The sequence below is a fragment of the Alosa alosa genome, chromosome 18, assembly GCF_017589495.1.
Source record: "Alosa alosa isolate M-15738 ecotype Scorff River chromosome 18, AALO_Geno_1.1, whole genome shotgun sequence".
Lineage (NCBI taxonomy): Eukaryota > Metazoa > Chordata > Actinopteri > Clupeiformes > Clupeidae > Alosa > Alosa alosa.
The window spans coordinates 28,564,996-28,584,471 of record NC_063206.1 but is presented as its reverse complement, the minus strand read 5'-3'; the positions used below and the strand labels follow the sequence as shown (position 1 = coordinate 28,584,471).

The 19,476-nt window shown below is 41.8% G+C and overlaps 2 protein-coding genes across 10 annotated transcripts in view; one reads left to right on the top strand and one right to left on the bottom strand.

Moving 5' to 3' along the window:
• Nucleotides 1-11,701, top strand: part of LOC125311259 (Kv channel-interacting protein 2-like) — a 127,562-nt gene extending 115,861 nt beyond the window's left edge. For 4 of the 9 annotated variants that reach the window (XM_048269148.1, XM_048269146.1, XM_048269145.1 and 1 more), the window contains exons 2-8: nt 6,693-6,817; nt 7,114-7,183; nt 7,453-7,523; nt 8,210-8,317; nt 8,434-8,538; nt 9,035-9,097; nt 9,311-11,701. In XM_048269148.1, coding sequence (XP_048125105.1) covers nt 6,693-6,817; nt 7,114-7,183; nt 7,453-7,523; nt 8,210-8,317; nt 8,434-8,538; nt 9,035-9,097; nt 9,311-9,358 — 590 coding nt within the window. In that variant the 3' untranslated portion in view covers nt 9,359-11,701. Of the gene's footprint in view, nt 1-1,644; nt 1,774-4,105; nt 4,378-5,569; nt 5,669-6,692; nt 6,818-7,113; nt 7,184-7,452; nt 7,524-8,209; nt 8,318-8,433; nt 8,539-9,034; nt 9,098-9,310 lie in introns of those variants that run through there. The other 5 variants (XM_048269143.1, XM_048269142.1, XM_048269141.1 and 2 more) reach the window with 4 other exon arrangements.
• A 214-nt stretch (nt 11,702-11,915) lies between these two features.
• On the bottom strand, nt 11,916-19,467 carry LOC125311258 (cytochrome c oxidase assembly protein COX15 homolog). The gene is made up of 10 exons (XM_048269140.1): nt 19,402-19,467; nt 19,109-19,284; nt 18,398-18,582; nt 15,291-15,413; nt 14,848-15,034; nt 14,376-14,543; nt 13,989-14,070; nt 13,752-13,906; nt 12,866-12,979; nt 11,916-12,627 (listed from the first exon to the last, which is right to left on the bottom strand). The coding sequence occupies exons 2-10, from the start codon at nt 19,181-19,183 to the stop codon at nt 12,496-12,498; spliced, it is 1,221 nt and encodes a 406-aa protein (XP_048125097.1). The 5' UTR covers nt 19,184-19,284; nt 19,402-19,467; the 3' UTR covers nt 11,916-12,495.
• Nucleotides 19,468-19,476: the final 9 nt, after the last annotated feature.

The window sequence follows — 19,476 nt, the reverse complement described above, 5'->3', positions numbered from 1 at the left end:
GGGTCAGTGGGAGGGGATTAAACATCAGATGGTCTGTGATTCATATAAAAAGAATGGATTCCAGCCTTGGTAGTCTAGTATGGGGTAACGTGCCCCCATACACACACACACACAGACACACATACACACACTCACTGGACTGGGTTAACAGATGGAGTAAGGAGGGAACCAGGGAGTATGAGGTGAACCAAATTGGTGATGTATCCATTTCTTCACCTGCGGGGAGTGACCACCGGTGCACCAGGGGACCCAGAGGCTCTCACCGGGCAGGGACGGACAGGGCAGCTCAGGGCCCCCTGACCTCACGCTCGTCATCTGTCAACTCGCAGGCATGTGCTCAGGGCACCTACTGGAGAAGCCAAAATGGACGGATGTCAACACATGTGACACATTTCAGCACGCTGTGAGAAATTGATAACTGCAAGAGAGGAAAGAAAGACAGAGAGACGGCAAGAGAAGGGTGTCAGAACCCCAAAAAAAAAAAAAAAAAAAAAAGAAAGAGAGATTTAAAAAAAAAATCGTGAAGGAAAAAGAAAACAAACTAACAATCAAAGGGGAAAAAAAGGTTTTACACCTGAAGATAGGCTAGGACATTTCGCAGAACTTGTGTGAAGGTGTGACCGTGTCGTCTGGGCTCCAGGGCTGTGAAGTGAAGCCCAGGGGGAGGGGGGCGGTGGGGGCGAGGGGGCTGTGAGGATCGGTGAGGACAGAGGAGAAGGGGAAGCTCGAGATGCTGCTCTTCTTCAGGGAGGAGTGGGAGATGGAGGGGCTGCAGACTGTGGGCATCCTGCTGGTCATCTGCAGCTCGCTCAAGCTCCTCCACTTCCTGGGCTTGATTGACTTCTCCACGGGAGGTAAGAGATAGACAGAGAGAGAGAGAGAGAGAGAGAGATTACATATCTGAGAATTCTGGTTGTATACTTAAATAAGGATATTGGTAAACCCTGGATGTATGATCAAATAGCATATTAGTTATAGTAGTACTATAGTATAGACTTAGTGATAGTGAATAGTAAAGTATACATGGCAGTCTTGTAATGAATGAATGTAGCAGACCCAGGTGTGTAAGAAGTAGATGCAGATGAACCAGGGAGTATGAGGTGAACCAAATTGGTGATATATCCATTTCTTCACCTGCGGGGAGTGACCACCGGTGCACCAGGGGACCCAGAGGCTCTCACCGGGCAGGGACGGACAGGGCAGCTCAGGGCCCCCTGACCTCACGCTCGCCATCTGTCAACTCGCAGGCATGTGCTCAGGGCACCTACTGGAGAAGCTAAAATGGACGGATGTCAACACGTGACACATTTCAGCACGCTGTGAGAAATTGATAACTGCAAGAGAGGAAAGAAAGACAGAGAGACGGCAAGAGAAGGGTGTCAGAACCCCCCTCCCCCCAAAAAAAAAAAAAAAAGAAAGAGAGATTTAAAAAAAAAATCGTGAAGGAAAAAGAAAACAAACTAACAATCAAAGGGGAAAAAAAGGTTTTACACCTGAAGATAGGCTAGGACATTTCGCAGAACTTTTGTGAAGGTGTGACCGTGTCGTCTGGGCTCCAGGGCTGTGAAGTGAAGCCCAGGGGGAGGGGGGCGGTGGGGGCGAGGGGGCTGTGAGGATCGGTGAGGACAGAGGAGAAGGGGAAGCTCGAGATGCTGCTCTTCTTCAGGGAGGAGTGGGAGATGGAGGGGCTGCAGACTGTGGGCATCCTGCTGGTCATCTGCAGCTCGCTCAAGCTCCTCCACTTCCTGGGCTTGATTGACTTCTCCACGGGAGGTAAGAGATAGACAGAGAGAGAGAGAGAGAGAGAGAGAGAGAGAGAGAGAGAGAGAGAGATTACATATCTGAGAATTCTGGTAGTATACTTAAATAAGGATATTGTTAAACCCTGGATGTATGATCAAATAGCATATTAATTATAGTAGTACTATAGTATAGACTTAGTGAGAGTGAATAGTAAAGTATACATGGCAGTCTTGTAATGAATGAATGTAGCAGACCCAGGTGTGTAAGAAGTAGATGCAGATGATGATGTGGGCTGCCATTAAAAGTCTTGAAAGCCTCTTCACTCTTCATAGCTCACACAACTTTCTCCTGAGTGCTGTGCGATGTAAAGGTTGCTGCAGGTGTTTCTGACGTAGTGGCAGGTAAAGGGCCATCATTATTGCTGAAGTTATTTACAGCAGAAGGACAGGATGTGTGATATCAAACAGAACAAAAACTGATATAGAAAAGTGATGCAACACTCGGTGCACTTTTGCAACTTCCGCAGGGATCACTGAAGTTCATTGATTTTTTGTCAGGTCATTGTAGAAATTTGGTTTGATGTACATAGTGATTGATCTGGATTTTTTTTTTTAACTAGCACAAAAGAACATGGCAGATACATTAAGAAATATTTGATCATTTAAGCGTTTTTATGAATGTTGAGAAACTAATTTCGTAAGTAGGGCAGCACCATGGTTGGGTCTGACAGCAACGCTAACATAGCACTCATATAGTTGACTTAAGAGTGCCTTAGGTCGGCTTTCATGTCGTCTCCAAATCACCCTGTCATTTCAAAGAAAGGCGAGTAAATTTGTGCCAATTACTGGCTAATTATGGAAATATTTATTTATTTGGTGAGGTCAGATTACATTCACCGTGTGAATTGAATAATATTTGTTAAATGTTATTATTGTTCCTACAGTATATTTTGTTCTTTTCTCTTTTCATGTTCTGATGGGGCTATCATTTCTCTTTCCCTCTTGTGAAGACTCTTTGTATTTGTTCTCAAAGCCAAAGCTTTCTCTTCATCATTTAAAATGGAGTTGGTCCTTTATTCCAGCCCCTAAGCATTGAGTTTGATCAACAGTGATTAATTACCCTGACCTGGTTTCCAAAATCTTTCAGTGCAGTTTACATGGTGTGTTGTGTATTGGGGGAAAAAGATCCTCCCTCACTTGTGGATGTCATATAAGACACATGCAACTTCATTTTTTTTTTTACAAATACTCTTGATGAATTATTGTTGTTGAATTATATTATTATTGTTGAATTCAATAATCAATTATTATTGAATATTATTATTAAGATAAGTTATTTCTAACAGACTGAACTCATGAATCATGTTCCTACTAGATCCAGATTTCTCATGCAGAACAGAGGCATGTGGGTCCAGTGATTCACCTGAAATCTATTGAGGTTGAGCACTGTTCCCTCAAAGCTCTTTCAGGGCCAGGAATGAAGGCCAGTCTTTCTCTACTACTGAAGGCAGGTAGCAAGCTGTAAAATAAGTGTAAGGAAGCCTGCTACCTGCTTTCAGTATTATAGTTTCTTTTTTAGAAGAAAAGACATTCACATTACATTGCACGTGGATCCTTGAAAATATAATTGAAGCAGAATAAAAAAAAAACATCTATTTTTCTTTTGACCAATCCAACAAAAAAGCCTTCTATCAAATAGTTATCATTTTGCCCATGACATTAGGTGATCTCCTGTAGCAGGAGGATTATAATGGTAGAGCCTGGAAGTGTGGCCTTGAAAGGCTTATGTAGTGAAGTGGACAAGTGCAAAAAGATTCCTCAGTTTTATTTTACTACAACACCACACACACTGCCAAAGATATATTGTAGGACCAAGAGGAAAACAAGAGGTATTTTTCTTACTGTTCTCATACCAGTCAGTATTCTGCTTTACTGGAATTAAAATGTGTTTTCAAGCATTGTTTAATGATGGAGGTAAATGCCTAACATCAGTGGAGCCTTTTTAGACCATTTCTCTTGCTCGTCAAATCAGCTTGGCCACACCAATTGATATAAACATACTCTCACACACGCACATACAGACACACACACACACACACACACACACACACACACACACACACACACACACACACACACACACACACACACACACACACACACATGCACACATACACACATACACTCACCCTCAGGCCGGAGGCTAGGGCTCAGTTGGATGGCCGGAAACATAAATCTGGTGCTTAGTTGCCCATGACATGGCTGGTCCGACTCCAAGTGACGTGACCAAGGTGGGACCTGACCACAGAGCCAGGGTGCAGGGAGGGACTGGGCGGGGGCAAAAGACAGAGAGATAGAGAGAGAGAGAAGCGGAAGAGGAACATCCCAAAAGAGGATAAATACAGGCTCCTGACGACAGATTAGAGCAAAGGGAGAGCTCAAGGTGAGACTAGAGAAAGAGAGAGAGAGAGAGAGCGAAGAAGAGGAGAGCGTGAAACGGATAGTGTGCGTTTAGAGAAGCAATTGGCACGGAGCGAAGTCCAGGTCACCGCGGTGATGGCCTTCATCCCTCAGACTGCTGGAGCGGTGCTTAGGAGTGTGCGAGGCCTGCTGCCCCACAGGCACAAGGGCAAGAGTAAGTGCTCCTTATACGTCTCCAACATCAGCGTACTCACCCACCGAACAGCAGAGAGACACTACTACTGCTCTCCTTTCTCAGTTATACTGTGTGGACTACATTGCAGTCGTTCGTGTTAATGAAAGCTTAATGTGGTGATTTCTTTGACATGATTTGTGGCATGAAGGTCAAGGGCATCCACCTGTGATCTTGGTGCTTTGTTCTCCGTGCTTGTGACTCATGGATTCTGTTTCCATGTTTGTAAAGTGTTCTGTTCTGTCCGCCGCTCCGTTTGTTCACCCATACAGTAACTGCATTCAATCTGCACTGAAAGGGCCGGGCAGGTCCGAGAGCTAGCGTTTGCACCCTGGAGTCGCGCACAAGGGCTGGTGATTGGGGGTCTGGTGGTGGGGTGTTTACTTCCTGAAGGGGGTCTGCTTGGTGGAGCGTGCAAGGGGCCAGAGCCAAAGTAACTGCTGACTGGCGGTAATCAGAGATCAGCCAAGAATCACTCCAACGGCTACCCCCATGTTGCAAGGACACATGTCAAATGGGAAATGTGCGGCTGCCCTTCAAAGCCATGGTGTCAGATCTCAGGGTGGTGTCATAAAGGTTGCCACCATACGGCTGTGTGATTGCGGTGCATGGCCTGATTAGAGTTGTGGTTGTGGTTGTGGTTGGGGGTTGTGATGGAAATCACTGGGAAGAAGGTTGATGAGCCAGGTCAGCAAACGTCTGTGTGGATGCTTCAGAGAGACTTGTCTTGCATGCTGCCTCCTCCCGCATGTTCTCCGACAGGATGAAACACACACTCAGGTTGCAAGTGTGGGTTTCTGGTGGGTGTACTGTGTATGCTGGCATTTCAGCATGCGAGTGTGAGTGTGAACTGCTTTTTCAACAAAGAGTCAATTCAAGAGCAAAGCTCATGGACATATTTGTACAATTGATGTATTAAAGCATTGTGCACATCAGATGCACATGATTATCTATGAATATCCAGGTCAACTAATTAGGCTATTATGTCCACCTGCACTAACCTCACTAACTAGGATGCTTTGGCTAGAAACAAATGTTATCGTTGTTGGGTCTTCTCAACTGCTTGTCTGTTTGCACGACTGTGCACCTGGAGGGTGACTATGATGGTGTTCTTGTGTATGTTTCTCTGTGTCTCTTTGTCTAATATCTGTGTTGTGGTTGGTGACTTTCACAGGTAACGCTCCCTCCAGCCAAAGCAAAAAAACCATAAAACAGAGATTCCTCAAACTGCTGCCCTGCTGTCGGCCCAGCGCCGCCCCCTCAGTCTCTGAAAGCAAGTGCCTCTTTGCTCTGTCACGCACTACTCCTCTGTACCACCCGTCTGTGTCCCCCTGACTGTCCCCCTCTACCCTGAGCCAAGCACACACACACACACACACACACACACACACACACACACACACACACACACGCACACAGAGAAATGTATTTATAAATATATGCACGCAAACTCTTGCGTACCCTTCCCTCTTTACACACGCACTCGTGCCCATATTCACATGCATATATAAATATGGGCAATACACACACATTCACACACATTTTTAAGTATGTTTGTGCACACTTGAATCAGAATGTCTCATGCGTGCCACTTCAAATATCCAAGCAAGTATCTTTAGAAAAACAAATGCCGCACACATCAGGTGAGAATATACATGGTGCTAACAATGCACAGCATGTCTCAGACCTGCCTCCTGGGTCGGAGGATAGTGTTTGAGACTGATGAAACTGGATCAAAGTGATGCTTGAGGGGCTGAGGGCTCAGCCATTTCTCCCCCCAGGAGTGGAGTCGGTGGAGGATTAAGGAACTCAGGTCTCAGGTGCCAGACATAATGTTGAGTGCCATGCTTGCACTGTGTGCATTGCAGGGGACTTAGAAGCTGCAAAGTGGTCCTTGGGAAGGAGATGAGAGTGAATGCTTATGTGCTTATGTGTTATGATGGCCCTTTCTGCTCTCTTTGAATACTTCTCTGGTGGATTGCTTTCTTGATTCATGTTGGTCGGTATTCTGTTATATGAAAAGCAGTACAACATATGTATTCTCAAAGGATCATTATCTGTGGACATTACTTTGGTGTATGCTACAGGTTGTAGGATTGGACGTGAATTTCATTCATCCACCTCATGTTGTTAATCTCTTTTAGCTTATTTAATATACATAAATAAATATACTCAATGTGAATAGTATATTATATGTATTGTGTATGGATTGGGTAACTGTAATTGTTTGAAAAACAAATGCAGTTATGTATGCTGTGGACATGACCTTCATTTAGACTCTTTTGTGTCTCTAACAGACAGCATTGAGGATGACTTTGAACTGTCCACGGTGTGCCATCGGCCAGAGGGTCTGGACAAACTACAGGAGCAGACGAAGTTCACCAAGAAGGAGCTTCAAGTTCTCTACAGAGGCTTCAAAAACGTATGTCTTTATTGTAATGGAATTGTAATTCATGCTCTTATGCTTTATCCATTATGTTTACAACATGCACGTCAATAATTTGATTGGATACATAGCACTGTATCTAACCAATATATCTATATACATCTCTATATGCCATATGCTATTATCTAATATGTGTGTGTCTGTGTGTGTGTGAAATAAGTACATTAACTATAATGCTTTATTTACCGTACATAAAAGGTTTTCTCTCTCTCTCTGTCTCTCTCTCTCGCTCGCTCTCTCTCTCTCTGTGTGTGTGTGTGTGTGTGTTGCAGGAGTGCCCCAGTGGTGTGGTCAATGAAGAAACCTTTAAACACATCTACTCTCAGTTCTTCCCCCAGGGAGGTTAGTGTCGCACAAACACACTAAACACACAATTTCTCTCACGGTTGCACCAAATGTCTTTGACCTGACCGATTTTATGGAACACTACATCATTTCATTTTTACTGCATCATATCCATTTTACCCTAGGCTCTGTTTTAAAATATACATCTTAGGTGGAATAGATACCTGCTGTATCTGATGTACCCTTTTAATGTTATTGTTTTTATGTTATCTATTTTTAATAGCCAAAATGCAATAAATATGCAATTAGGACTCTTCTTCTTCCAGACTCAAGTACATACGCACATTTCCTGTTTGAAGCATTTGACACAAATAAGAATGGGTCAGTTAGTTTTGAGGTAAGCATCATTTATATACAGTACATGTTATCTTGGAGCTTGAAAACCACACAAACACAACTCAATGGTACAAGTCTCTATCTGGACTCCACTTAGAAACTCTGACATGCAGTATCTGCTAATGTATTCACTTCCATGTCACTCAGTAATAAGCCGTTGTAGCCGTTGAGCCGCTCATTTCAACTAAGTCGGATGCAGCAGGTTGTCTGACTTCTCTTGGTCTGGGAATATGATAACTGACAGATGGAAAGAAATGTGTTACTCTCCACTGGGAATTGTTATGGTTAGCAAGGTTAGCAAATGATTTTTAAAAGTGTTGTATTTTTGTAGGGAAGTCAAACAGGAAACAAGGTTTCTTGGGTGTGTATTTCATGCATCAGAAAAAAAAATGTTGTGACCTTGGCTCAATTTTCAATTTTCAATTTTCTTGGCTCAAAAAAATAAATTTTCCAATGCCCCTTTTATTATTTTTCTTGCTGTTTACTAACACCAAAATGTCTCATTTTAAAATAAAATAAAACTCATTAAGCCCAAAGACTTTCTCAAAATTCCATGAAACTTTGAGGAACACTGAGTTGCTTATCGCATTTGGTCAACCAGGTCCAGTAATTATTGGGCTGAGCAGGACTGTATTGTGTTGTGTCTCTGGGGATTTTATTTTAATGCTGTATTGTCCTCTGTCTTAGGACTTTGTTGCAGGTCTTTCGATTATCCTCAGAGGGTCAATTAATGACCGATTAAACTGGGCGTTCAACCTTTATGATCTCAATAAGGACGGCTGTATCACCAAAGAGGTAGGCCTCTTTCCCAGCCCCTTGAAGCCTGGATTATTGTGTGTGATGAGTGATCTGTGCTCACAGTCCCCCTCCACCCCTACCCCCTCTTTTGGATGTCTGGTTGTCTGGTTTAGGAGATGATGGACATTATGAGATCAATTTATGACATGATGGGAAAGTACACCTACCCCTGTATGCAAGATGACGCTCCAAGGGAACACGTGGAGAACTTCTTTCAGGTTATCATTATATTTTCATATAATATCTTCATATTTTTTTCTGATTCACTCAATTAATTCCAGAATGTATTTTTATACTGTACAGAAATCATTCAGAGGTTAGGTGTACATATCTTGAGATTTTATATTTTCCTCAATTTAAGCCACATTTCCTCTGATACCCGAGGACTGCCTTGAGGCATATGAATAGGTTTTTTTTTACATCCAAACAGATTAGTCACGGGTCCTTAGCTACTCAAAATTCTTGTGTTGCTACTATTTTGCACTCACACATCCCCAGTGTTATAGCCTAACATCAACACAAAGTGTGTGTGTGTAACATAATTTATTCATATTTCCATTTCCTTCTTACATTTTCCATTAATCCGTTGCTAATAAGCTAACGATTTCCATTAGTAGCAGCACTAAAACATTGTCATCTTTTGCACACAAAGTTAAATTAAATTAAACTTACCCTGAAGTAATTATAGCTTTCTCTTACTGTTCCTCTCTTTAGAAAATGGATCGAAATCAAGATGGTGTTGTCACTATCGAAGAGTTCATTGAGTCATGCCAAAAGGTAGGAATGAATCCATTTATTTTACAAGAAAATTTTGATCAGACTTATTTTGGTTGGTTCCACCTATAATTTGTCTGTGGGTGTTTTGTCAGTATCTAATTTGCACTAAAATAAATCCCATATTAAATAAGTAATTCTCTTTATGAAGTGAAGGATTAGCAGAGCTGTTAATAATGTCTTCTCTTGTCGATGTGTTCTTTCTGTCCACCTCAGGATGAGAACATCATGCAGTCCATGCAGCTGTTTGACAATGTCATTTAGGAGGGTCAAGTGGTGGAGGGGACCCCAAGGCCTTGTTGTCTGGACTCCATGTTGGCCTAAGGACCCCCACAACTGGCCTCCTTATCCTCCAATGTCATTCCTTTTTTCCTAGAGACACTTGAAAAAAAGTGGGGCTGGCTTATAGACACACACATTTGTTATTTTACATTCATCATGTTCTGAGGAAGCTCTTGTGTTGACTCATTCGAAATACAGTCCCAGTCTGGGAGGGAGGGTGTGTGTGTGTGTATGTGTATGTGTGTGTGTGTGTGTGTAGGGGGGTGATCAAGACAGAAAGATGCGTGTATATGGGAAGACCAGAAGATGACTGGAAATGTGGCGACTGGGCATTGTGACGACGACGACAACGACCCTCCAACAACAAACTGATTTTATTACCGCATGATGTCACAATTAGTCCACACTTATCTATTTACCGAGATACTCCAAAGCCTGTCTGTTGCTCTATGTGTGTCCACACTGGTGCCTCGCTCCCCTTTAGCGTCTGCTGTCGTCGTTGTGCTTGTAAGGTTGTGTAAGGCTCTACTGCCGTCACTCAGAATCCCAGGCTACCTACCCAACCACCACTCACTCACTTGCCATAAAGTAACTTAGCTGACCAGTCCGCAGCGGTTAGTAGGGCAGAAATGATTACATTCCAGAGGAGTCTCCAGTTTGGGCCTTGAAATCTTTAGCTGTCGTATGCTGACTGTTTCTCTCTGTGCCCTCACAGACAACTTCCGGTTATAAACTCAACACATGGCTAATTGCATTGTGGGCAAATGTCTCACCATAGCCAGCCAATCTTCTTAGCTAATTGTATTGTATCTAGAATGGGAGTGAACATGTGAAATAATAGTGTCCTCACTCTGCCATGTAATACTCGACTGTACCATACAGTAGATGATGTCATGGACACACTGATGAGTGTGATCTAGTTTGAATAGAGAGAGGGGCTTCCTTCCCTCTGGCTAAGGCCTGGGATGGACGTTAGTATGTTGCAACGCATTGTCAAAAGGAGCAGCCATCTTTCCTCCAAGTTTATTTTCCCATCAAACACCAAAGAGAAAGGCTCTAGTCAGTTTTCCCTGATCCCTTCCTTAACATGCTACCATCACACATCTCAGTGTATTCTGTGATGGAATGGGGCCTGGCTTGGAGAATTAGAAGGGGTCACATCAGCAGTAGGAAAGGTGGATCTTTTACTTTTCCCATTCAGAAGCATAGGGAAAAGGGACTGGCACTGTTTTCTCTTTCCAGTTGAGATTACTACTGACACCACACTACAGACAGCCACTATAATAAGTAATGTATTTTACAAAGACCAGTACAGAAGTACACATCTAGATGGGGTGGGAGGAGGGAGGGTGCATACAAATCTTTATTGGTAGTGAAATTTGTATTTCTATATTTTATTTATTTCCCAAGCAGTTAAAAAGGGACGTGTAGAAGATAGATGGGCTAGTTTAACACAAGCAATAATGTCCCTTCATCAACTGTGACCTGAAGTATTTATAATGTCATCCAGAGAATTGATCTACAAGAACCAATGATCAGTTGACAGAATGAGATAGAGTGTGTCATGTCTATCCCTACAGATTATTCATTTGTGGTCAGCAGGGTGCAGAACATTGGTGATGCACATACTCTGGATCACTGTGGTTGTGTTCACTGTCCCAAGCCTTCCAGTGTCTCCTTTGTGTAATTCTTGACCCTAAGCCTATGAAGTACCGGTAATTATTGGCACTCAAGTTTAATGTTTGTATGATTCTTTTGCAAGTTATGTGAGGCTGTCGCCTTATTTCAACATGAGCTTGCTGCAGGAAGAGGTCCAGTGTAACTGATTTGATATCTTTTGGCATGGTCCGATTGTTATTTTTTAACACATGGATAATTGAAGTGCTGTATTCCCAGTCTAGCTCTCACCACTAGACTCGATGCCAAGCATATATACATATCAACACACTTGCAATGAAGATCACCATGAATACAACATTAAAAATAACACATTATTACTGCAGTGCCTTGAGTGCTGTACTGAACTAATTTGGTCACACCCTCTTCTATGTAAAATTAACTTGATATTCTTTTTATTTTTGATGTGGCATGGATGGATATCGATATTTGGTCCTAATTGCTGGTAGCAGAACTCCATTCCTACCCAAAGTGGTACCTGTCTATATTCGCATGTACTGTCTAGAGCAATGATAAACTTAATAACCTGGTGTACCAACTGTGTCTAGTGAGCTAGCCTCAACTGGTTGCATTACATAAAAACATGTATATTTTGTATAGACAATAAAAATCACAACTGCTATGCATAGTATGTTATGCACCATTCTACCACATTCTTCTAAATGTCTCTTCCAACAGTCGGGACTTCTCTCTCATATTCAATAATGTATATTCTGATACACATTTGGGAATACTGAAAGTGTGGACTTCTCTTCTAAAGATGTGTTTTTACAAATAGTGCTATTTTTTACCTGAAATCAACAACATTCAGAAGAAAAACTACATATAGATATGTACAGATAGATCTTCACCGACACAGGAATTTTACAACATCTGTCAACACATTTATTGACAATAATACCTAGAAAATTCAAAGTTCAATAATTTAAATATACACAGTACTTAAGTATTCCCCTTCAATCCTCCTCACTCTCTATACCATTCAACATCGATGTATCTGTCAGGCAGTGCAATGGGGGAAGGCAATGGATGATCCGTTTCAAAACTTTCAACAATCATTCCATATGGTGGCTCGCCATGGTTATCACATGTAATGCATTAAGTATTCACACATCCTGAAAATAACTATTATCAAAAGCATGAGTAAAAAAAGTTTAGTACACAATTCTGAACTGAAGTGTCATAGGCCTGCTTCCGGTAGAAGGCAGGGCCAGGTATGCTGGGGCTAAGAGTGGAATCCGCAAGTGTGTGTGCTTACGTGTGTGCGAAATTATTAAATAAATGGCAAACTATGGGGCATTGAGCGTCAACTGCATTGGAACAATCTGATGTTGGAGAGAAAGAGGAGGCCATTTCCATAAGCGGGGGCACATTTACAGTCTCTCCACAAACATATAGCTGCAAAGAGTGAAAGAGCTGCACTGCGTGAGCCTCAAGAGGGCTTACTTGGCGACCCTCCGCAATTCAGCGAGGACCCAGATGGCGAGGGTGAGCAGCGCCACAGAGCCAGACTGGTGCGTGGCGGCCAGCGGGGTGGGCACGTACAGCAGCAGCGTGCTGATGCCCAGAGCCACCTGGAAGGAACATCACCTCACTTCATTTCAATTCTCCTTTCAGTTCCTATTCACCAGGCACTATCTTCCCACAACAATTCCCACAACATACTACACACTACAAAGATTATTACAGATATTTCTGTGGAATTTTTCCCCCAAAACAGTTCCCTGATATGCAGTTACTTTGAAAACCGGCTTTAAAAAAGTATTTCATAGTAAAACAAACATTTCTTTCAAACATGAAATGCTAACATACTTGTGTGTAAGCCATGGCGGTGAGGCAGCTAATGGCAATCTTTGCCCGACGAGGCAGGTGCACTCTTCTGGAGTAGAAGAAGAGGCCGGTGATGGCAGCCAGTGAACTCATCGCCTGCATGCAAAAGGAAAGAGCATGATCAGTTTATATGTTCAAAAAGAGTTCTCCATTAAAAATAGACCATGCGCATAATTCACCAATTTCAAATCATTTGCCATTTTCTTCTACAGTTATGACAACTGTTACCTTCCGTAAATAGACCCTAGGTTGTTTCAACTCCGGAATATCCTTTTAACCTTTCATAAAAGTGTACCAGAATATCGGCTGTAAGGGATATGCTTTATACCACATTCTAAAACTGATAGTTCCGGTCCTTAAATGTGATTGGCTGAATCACATTTGATCCCGTTGTAAAATGCAGCATAAACATACACCTTGACCGCATTTCTATATTACTGCGCTACTATAACTTGATACAAAAGTTAAAATAGCTGCGTCGACGTTGCTTGGCAACCAGAGGAAATATATTTCTTGCCGGAAGAATGATTATTTAGGAATAACTCATTATATTTCTAGTTTGCTGTGCCTTTACTTTACGAAACTTTGCCAGGTATTTATAGTAACAGTTTTAGGCAAGGGCAATTTCTTATAATGCAAACAATGGTCTTGCTCAAAACTCCACCAATTAACAATGTTGCTCTCAAACGAAAGTTTGAACATGTTATGTTCCATAAATAGACCCTAAATTGTTTCAATTCCGGAATATCCTTTTAACTATGCTTCACATGGATATCACTAAATATAAAGTCATTGCTTTCATATCAATGTCAATCTAAAATACATAATTTTTGTGGACATTTCTGATTATTCTAATGATGCCAATTACCAGTATCCTGTGGTCAAACTGCACCGTGGTAGGATTCTCAAATACATTTTTGATGTTGGGAGAGAAAGCCAACAGGTCATCAGGGATCCAACGATCTCCCATCTTTGGGAAGGAGTTGTACACAAGACCAGCATCCAGTCCAGCTACAAAGGCCCCTGTCGTCACAAACTACCAATTAATGAGATGTTCTTGGAATATTGAATTAATGTCATACTTTCCAAATGAATGTCAATGTACCTGACAATGCTGTGAGGAAGACCAATCCCCCTGTCCCCTTGGCGAATCGGCGCAGTTGGGTGAGGCGTCTTGTTTCTCTTAACTACAAAGCAACAGAAAAAGTCCGCCAGAGTCAACCTCTTCCTCCCAAAAAGATACAACCCCAATATATTCATTATGAATTTGATACTAGCAACACGTTTCAAAACAAGTTGGGACAGGGGCAACAAAATGCTGGAGAAGTTGTGTAATTATAAAGAGTGTGTAAAAAGAATAAAGGACAACTACTTAACTGCTAAACAAGGTAAAAGAAGAACTGATATAAATCAACAACCCTGCTGGGCCTGCCGAATAGGAGAGAGGCATCAGAAACAACCAATCATTCCCGCTGTATGCGCCGAACCTCACCTGGTTGGGGGACAGCATGAGCGTGAGGCCCGTCCACAGACTGGCGCAGTAGAGCACCAATGCGGAGCCCAGGTGGGAGGCCAAGCGATACTGACTCACTCGGGGAATGTCATGAGACTCTGGCTTCTCCTCCAGCCCACTCTTCACCATGTACCAGCCCAGGAGGCCCTGCAGACACAAACAACACATATTTCACAACGCAAAACTATACACAACGTTTAACAACCGTATTCTAAAAACTTTCTACTACCTTACTTTTAGTGTATAGTTCATGTTATAAAATACAAAATCAAGTAAACTATGCAGGGTTTATGAAGGATAGACATTCTTCTCCGGCTCTGTAAATATTAATATTTTCTACAACAAAAACATCATATTTTATTCTTCTATTCCTTCGCTGTTCACAGTAGCACAAACTGAGCTCTCAGGCAACTTCATATAGAGGGGCAACCTCGGAGGAATGCCCACATACCTGGAAGAAGACAAACCCACACAGGCCCAGCACTCGTCCCTTCATGGAGCGGGTGAAGTAGCCCTTCCTCCAGAAATACATAGTGGGGAGGATATACGCCAACCCAACCAGCCTGCCCCACATGCGGTGACCCCACTCCATGTAGAAAATGAATTTGAACTCAGTGAGTGTCATGTCATGGTTCATTCTGTAAGAAATAATGTGCTTTATTAAATGGCAAATAATAGCAGCTTGCTTAGACATCTGTCTTTTTTAGCTTCAAAATATTTCACTAAAAATAAACCAACATATACTGTATGTGCAAATCATTCGTCAATCCATACCATACTCTATGTAAATAAGCACCAATATAATGATCAAGCCAAACTAAACTACCAGCAAATGGTTTGACTCTTCTCTGTTGCAACATCATGCATCTATTCCTTAAGAGTAATTACACTTACATTTTAAACTCGGGGAATTGTTGGTACTTGGCAAACTCTGCTTCCCATTCTTCCTGTGATTGTGGTGGCTTCATCTCTTTCACTAAATGCCAGTCCACCATTGAAAGACCAGACTCCGTCAATCTGTTTTTGCAGGCAAAAAAGTGTTCAACATAAGCTAGCTTCAGATTGTAAAGTTAATGTTTGTATTTCAAAAGTGTGTTCCTAAATATTATTTGACACAAGCTTACATCACTGACTGACCACTCAAAACTCCGCACCATGTTGTTGAAGGTGCAAACAATATCAGAGGTGCACTGACAGCTGCGTAAAATTCACCATGGATGTGATTTTAATACGGGTCATCCGATTAAATTCTGCCCTTCAACCAAGTTCTATAGCAGGTTATAAATCTAAGTTGAAGCTTTGTGGACCAAAAGATAAGTTACAGATTGATTGACGAAATGTGACCGTCAGTTAACTTCGAAACAGCCACCTTGCTTTGATATAATAGATAGATAGATACTTTATTGATCCCTAAGTGGAAACTGAAGGTGTCAAGTAATGTCTTTGGATAGACAATGGCAATATTGATGGCAAGGAGTGATTAACGTTAAAAAATTCTATACTGGATAGGGCTGGGATAAACGATTATTTTTTAAACGATTGATCTAGCGATTATTTTTTCGATGCATCGATTAATCTAACGATTCATTTTTTCAGTCCGATTCGATTATCGATTATCTCCCCATTAATTGACTAATAGCAATTTATACATGTTGATTTATATATCTGAATGAAAAAACATGAATGACTTAACATTGCAATATATGTTTATTGCTCTTAAAATTCCAAAATAAAAGACTATACAAGTGCAAAGTAATGCATTCTTAGTCAGAGGTAGCATTCAATAAAGTTCAGTAGTGTATAGGTCTAATCGAGGGCCTGTCACTGGGGGAACCCTTGTAATTGTAACATTAACACAGTTAAAAGGCTGCTGATGTGTGGATGCAATTCATAACGTAGTTAGTTCAAATAACAGTTTGTACTTCTCCTTGGGACAAGCCCTTTTGAGTCTTGGAAAACACTTTTCCATGTACATCAGGATTTTGCAAACATTCAGTGACAAGAGTCAATCAAATGAGCCCTGAGTAACGAAATTGACAAGCAGCTGTAAGTAAGCATGCTAAACTCAACATCCAAACAGTATTCTAACGTTAGCTTTGAGATACTGCATGATTGCATAACTTAACTAAGTTTAGTCTCCTCAATGTACTATGTTGTGATAAGACCTTACGGCTCCCACACACAGCTGCGTGCATCGCGTTGCTGGAGACGCATCCCATTCACTTTAAATGGGCTCACGTGATCCGTTGCCGAACTGAATTGTGGGTCCGTCGGCGTCGGCGTTTCTCCGCTGCTTTCGCGTTGAGGAGTTCAGCTGTTGCTGCACCGACAGACGGCACTGGCCAATCAAGCCAATCTACGGACGGCACCAACCAATCACATTACGGTTTTACTTCAAGTAATTTGCATAGCTACCGTCGGGAACACCCACTTGAATGCGTTGACGGAACGCAGCTGTGTGTGGGAGCCGTGTGTGTGGGAGCCGTTAGCAGAGCTAACTTGACTGCAGCAGTTTTGAACAAATTTGCACAGCATGGTCATGATGCTAAGCGGATTTAATAGCAATTTAGCCAGCCATGTTCTATGCAATGCTTCTATGTGGCAACAACAATCCTTCAACAATCGTGAATATTTTGTGTTAAATGCACATGCAGAGGAGGGGCAGCGGGCTCATTACGAGAGCGGGGCAGGGGCAGGGAAAGGCTCAATGAAAGGATTTTATCTTATCTGTAAAAATGCAGCTCAAAGGATTTTATCTTATCTGTAATTTAAATAGTACAACATAGATCATCAATGTGTGATGGCCGGTTTTGATTTCGTGGCACCCCACCACAGATTAGTCAACGTATGAACTCCGGATCTCCTTATTTGCACTCATAGACATGAACTAGGCCATTTGACCCATCTTGCTTTTTAACATTGAGGTCTATGGCAAAATCCAAAAATTCATTATCTTTTTGCAATTCAGAGGTCTATAGACCTCTATTTCAGTAGAATAATAGTATGACCCTCCAGTCGGGAGAAAGTCAACATTAATGAAGGTGTACACCAAGTTTATTTTGTACTCTGGCTTGTATCCATCCAGTCCTTCCGTGCAGGCGGGAACTGAACCAAATGTCTATGGGAAAATAACATGGACCCATTTTGAAAGATCATTATCCTGTCAAACTCTGTAGGTGACAAAGTATGTCTATGGGAAATAAAAGAAGCTGGTAGGTGACAAAGTAGAAAAAGCTGGTAGGCAGATTGGCCTACACACTTCTGCCATCTAGTTTCCACTTTTCGGTGCCGTTTAAGTAGTATACTATAGACTATACTACTTAAACGGCACCGACAATCAAAAAATCCAGTGGAAACTAGATGGCAGAAGTGTGTAGGCCAATCTGCCCACCATTTTTTTCTACTTCGCTACCTACAGATGTTTTACCGGTATGATATTTTCGTGAACGCAATGTTATTTCCCATAGACAATCGACGCCCGGAAGTTGGATGGATACGGAAGTTACGGAGGCGGGACCAGACCTATTAGACATTCTCTGGCGGGACTTATTCTGGAGAGGTCTATTTTGCGTCGACGTATTTTTTGCGTCTACGTAATCGACGCGTTGTCCCAGCTCTAATACTGGAGTAACTTAGCATTAGGCACCTCTCCGATATGTTTAGAGTCCTAACGATGTTAAATAGCTCATTATAGTTACCATTATGGTAGCCTAAGGTGCCAGAAGTAAACACATGCGGATAGTTATAAAAATTGTCCTTTCATTATACAAATAAACATGACAAAACACTTTATAACTCTTGAGCCAGCTCCTATCTATGTGATCTCAATGGCGATGCACCTTCTGTTTGCACCTCCAACAGCATGGCACACCTGTTGCCACCCACAAATGCCTGTATGTTTGTGTCAAAGAATATTGACAGTCTTAACCAAAAACTTCATAGTTCATTTTAAAGTTTATAAAAGTAACAAGGGGACACATAGTATATGACTGAAAACTCACCTGGTTACCCCACCTAAAACAACTGCTCCCAATACCAATCCACTGCAACCAACCAGCCATCTTCCAACAATACGGTTTGTGGCAGCATTAGGTACCGTAGACGTTGCTTTAACCGTGCCTGCTTCTGCAGTTAAGGTTGATGTGGTTTGCCACCTCTTTAGCACCCATTGTCGTAGAGGGGTCCGCTGAAGGGAAAACACAGACCCGAACCAAAATTCAATAGGATGCTCAAATATTCATCATCTCTTTTGCTTACTTGAAGGACGTCACGTAACAGCGGTTTTCATAACACTGCAGCAAGGGAGCTTGCCTTATACAAAACAACTCCTACAACACAAAACATATTATGTTATACAATAAATTACACATTTCCCACTTTCCATTAACGGTATCCTATCACTGCAGTCGTACCTCAATTCACTAACGTTAAACGATTGCTGGAATATGCTTTGACGTTACTAACCTTAAATGAGCTTGGGTAACGATCTATAATCAAAAGTTGTTTCACTATTTTCATACATCTATTTGTACACAAAACACCTAATTTCACTCAATGGTTTATAAAATGTTAAGCAATTGCCTCCCTTGTGTTAATGAGGCACATGTAACTCCTTTGATAATATATGCCACCTAGCTAGTTAGCCTAAGCTATGAACTGCCTCGACAAAATATTAATCAATCTTTCGCGTTAGTGGAGGATTGTTATCGTACCTGGCTTTGATTAAAGCTTCGTCCGGCGTTACGACAGCCACATGATACCACGAATCGTAACGATGGGAGCAGCATTATGTCAGGGTTTCCAGATGAATTTGAAGATGATGTCCTTAACGTTACAACTCAAGCAACCATGTTTCCTTACTTAACCAGAAGCACTGTAACCTCTGACCCTATGACGTACGATGTAGAGAAAAAAACGAGGAACTTACATAAACTATTCACTTGTTATTAAAGTATCATATTTCACTGAATTAAAACTTAATAATAACAATAATAATAATAATCACCTTTGAAATGTGTGACTTTAGGTGACGTGCATCTATGTTGTTGTCACGTGGTATACTTCTTCGACCTCTGACGTG

What these genes read in the sequence shown, in the direction of transcription:
- LOC125311258 (XM_048269140.1), bottom strand. Translation starts at nt 19,183, where the DNA reads ATGCTGCTCCCATCGTTACGATTCGTGGTATCATGTGGCTGTCGTAAC. An exon ending in GTTTTAGGTGGGGTAACCAG is followed by an intron (nt 15,414 to 18,397) that starts GTGAGTTTTCAG and finishes CTGCAAAAACAG; the next exon opens with ATTGACGGAGTCTGGTCTTT. An exon ending in AGTTTGACCACAGGATACTG is followed by an intron (nt 12,980 to 13,751) that starts GTAATTGGCATC and finishes TTTTGCATGCAG; the next exon opens with GCGATGAGTTCACTGGCTGC.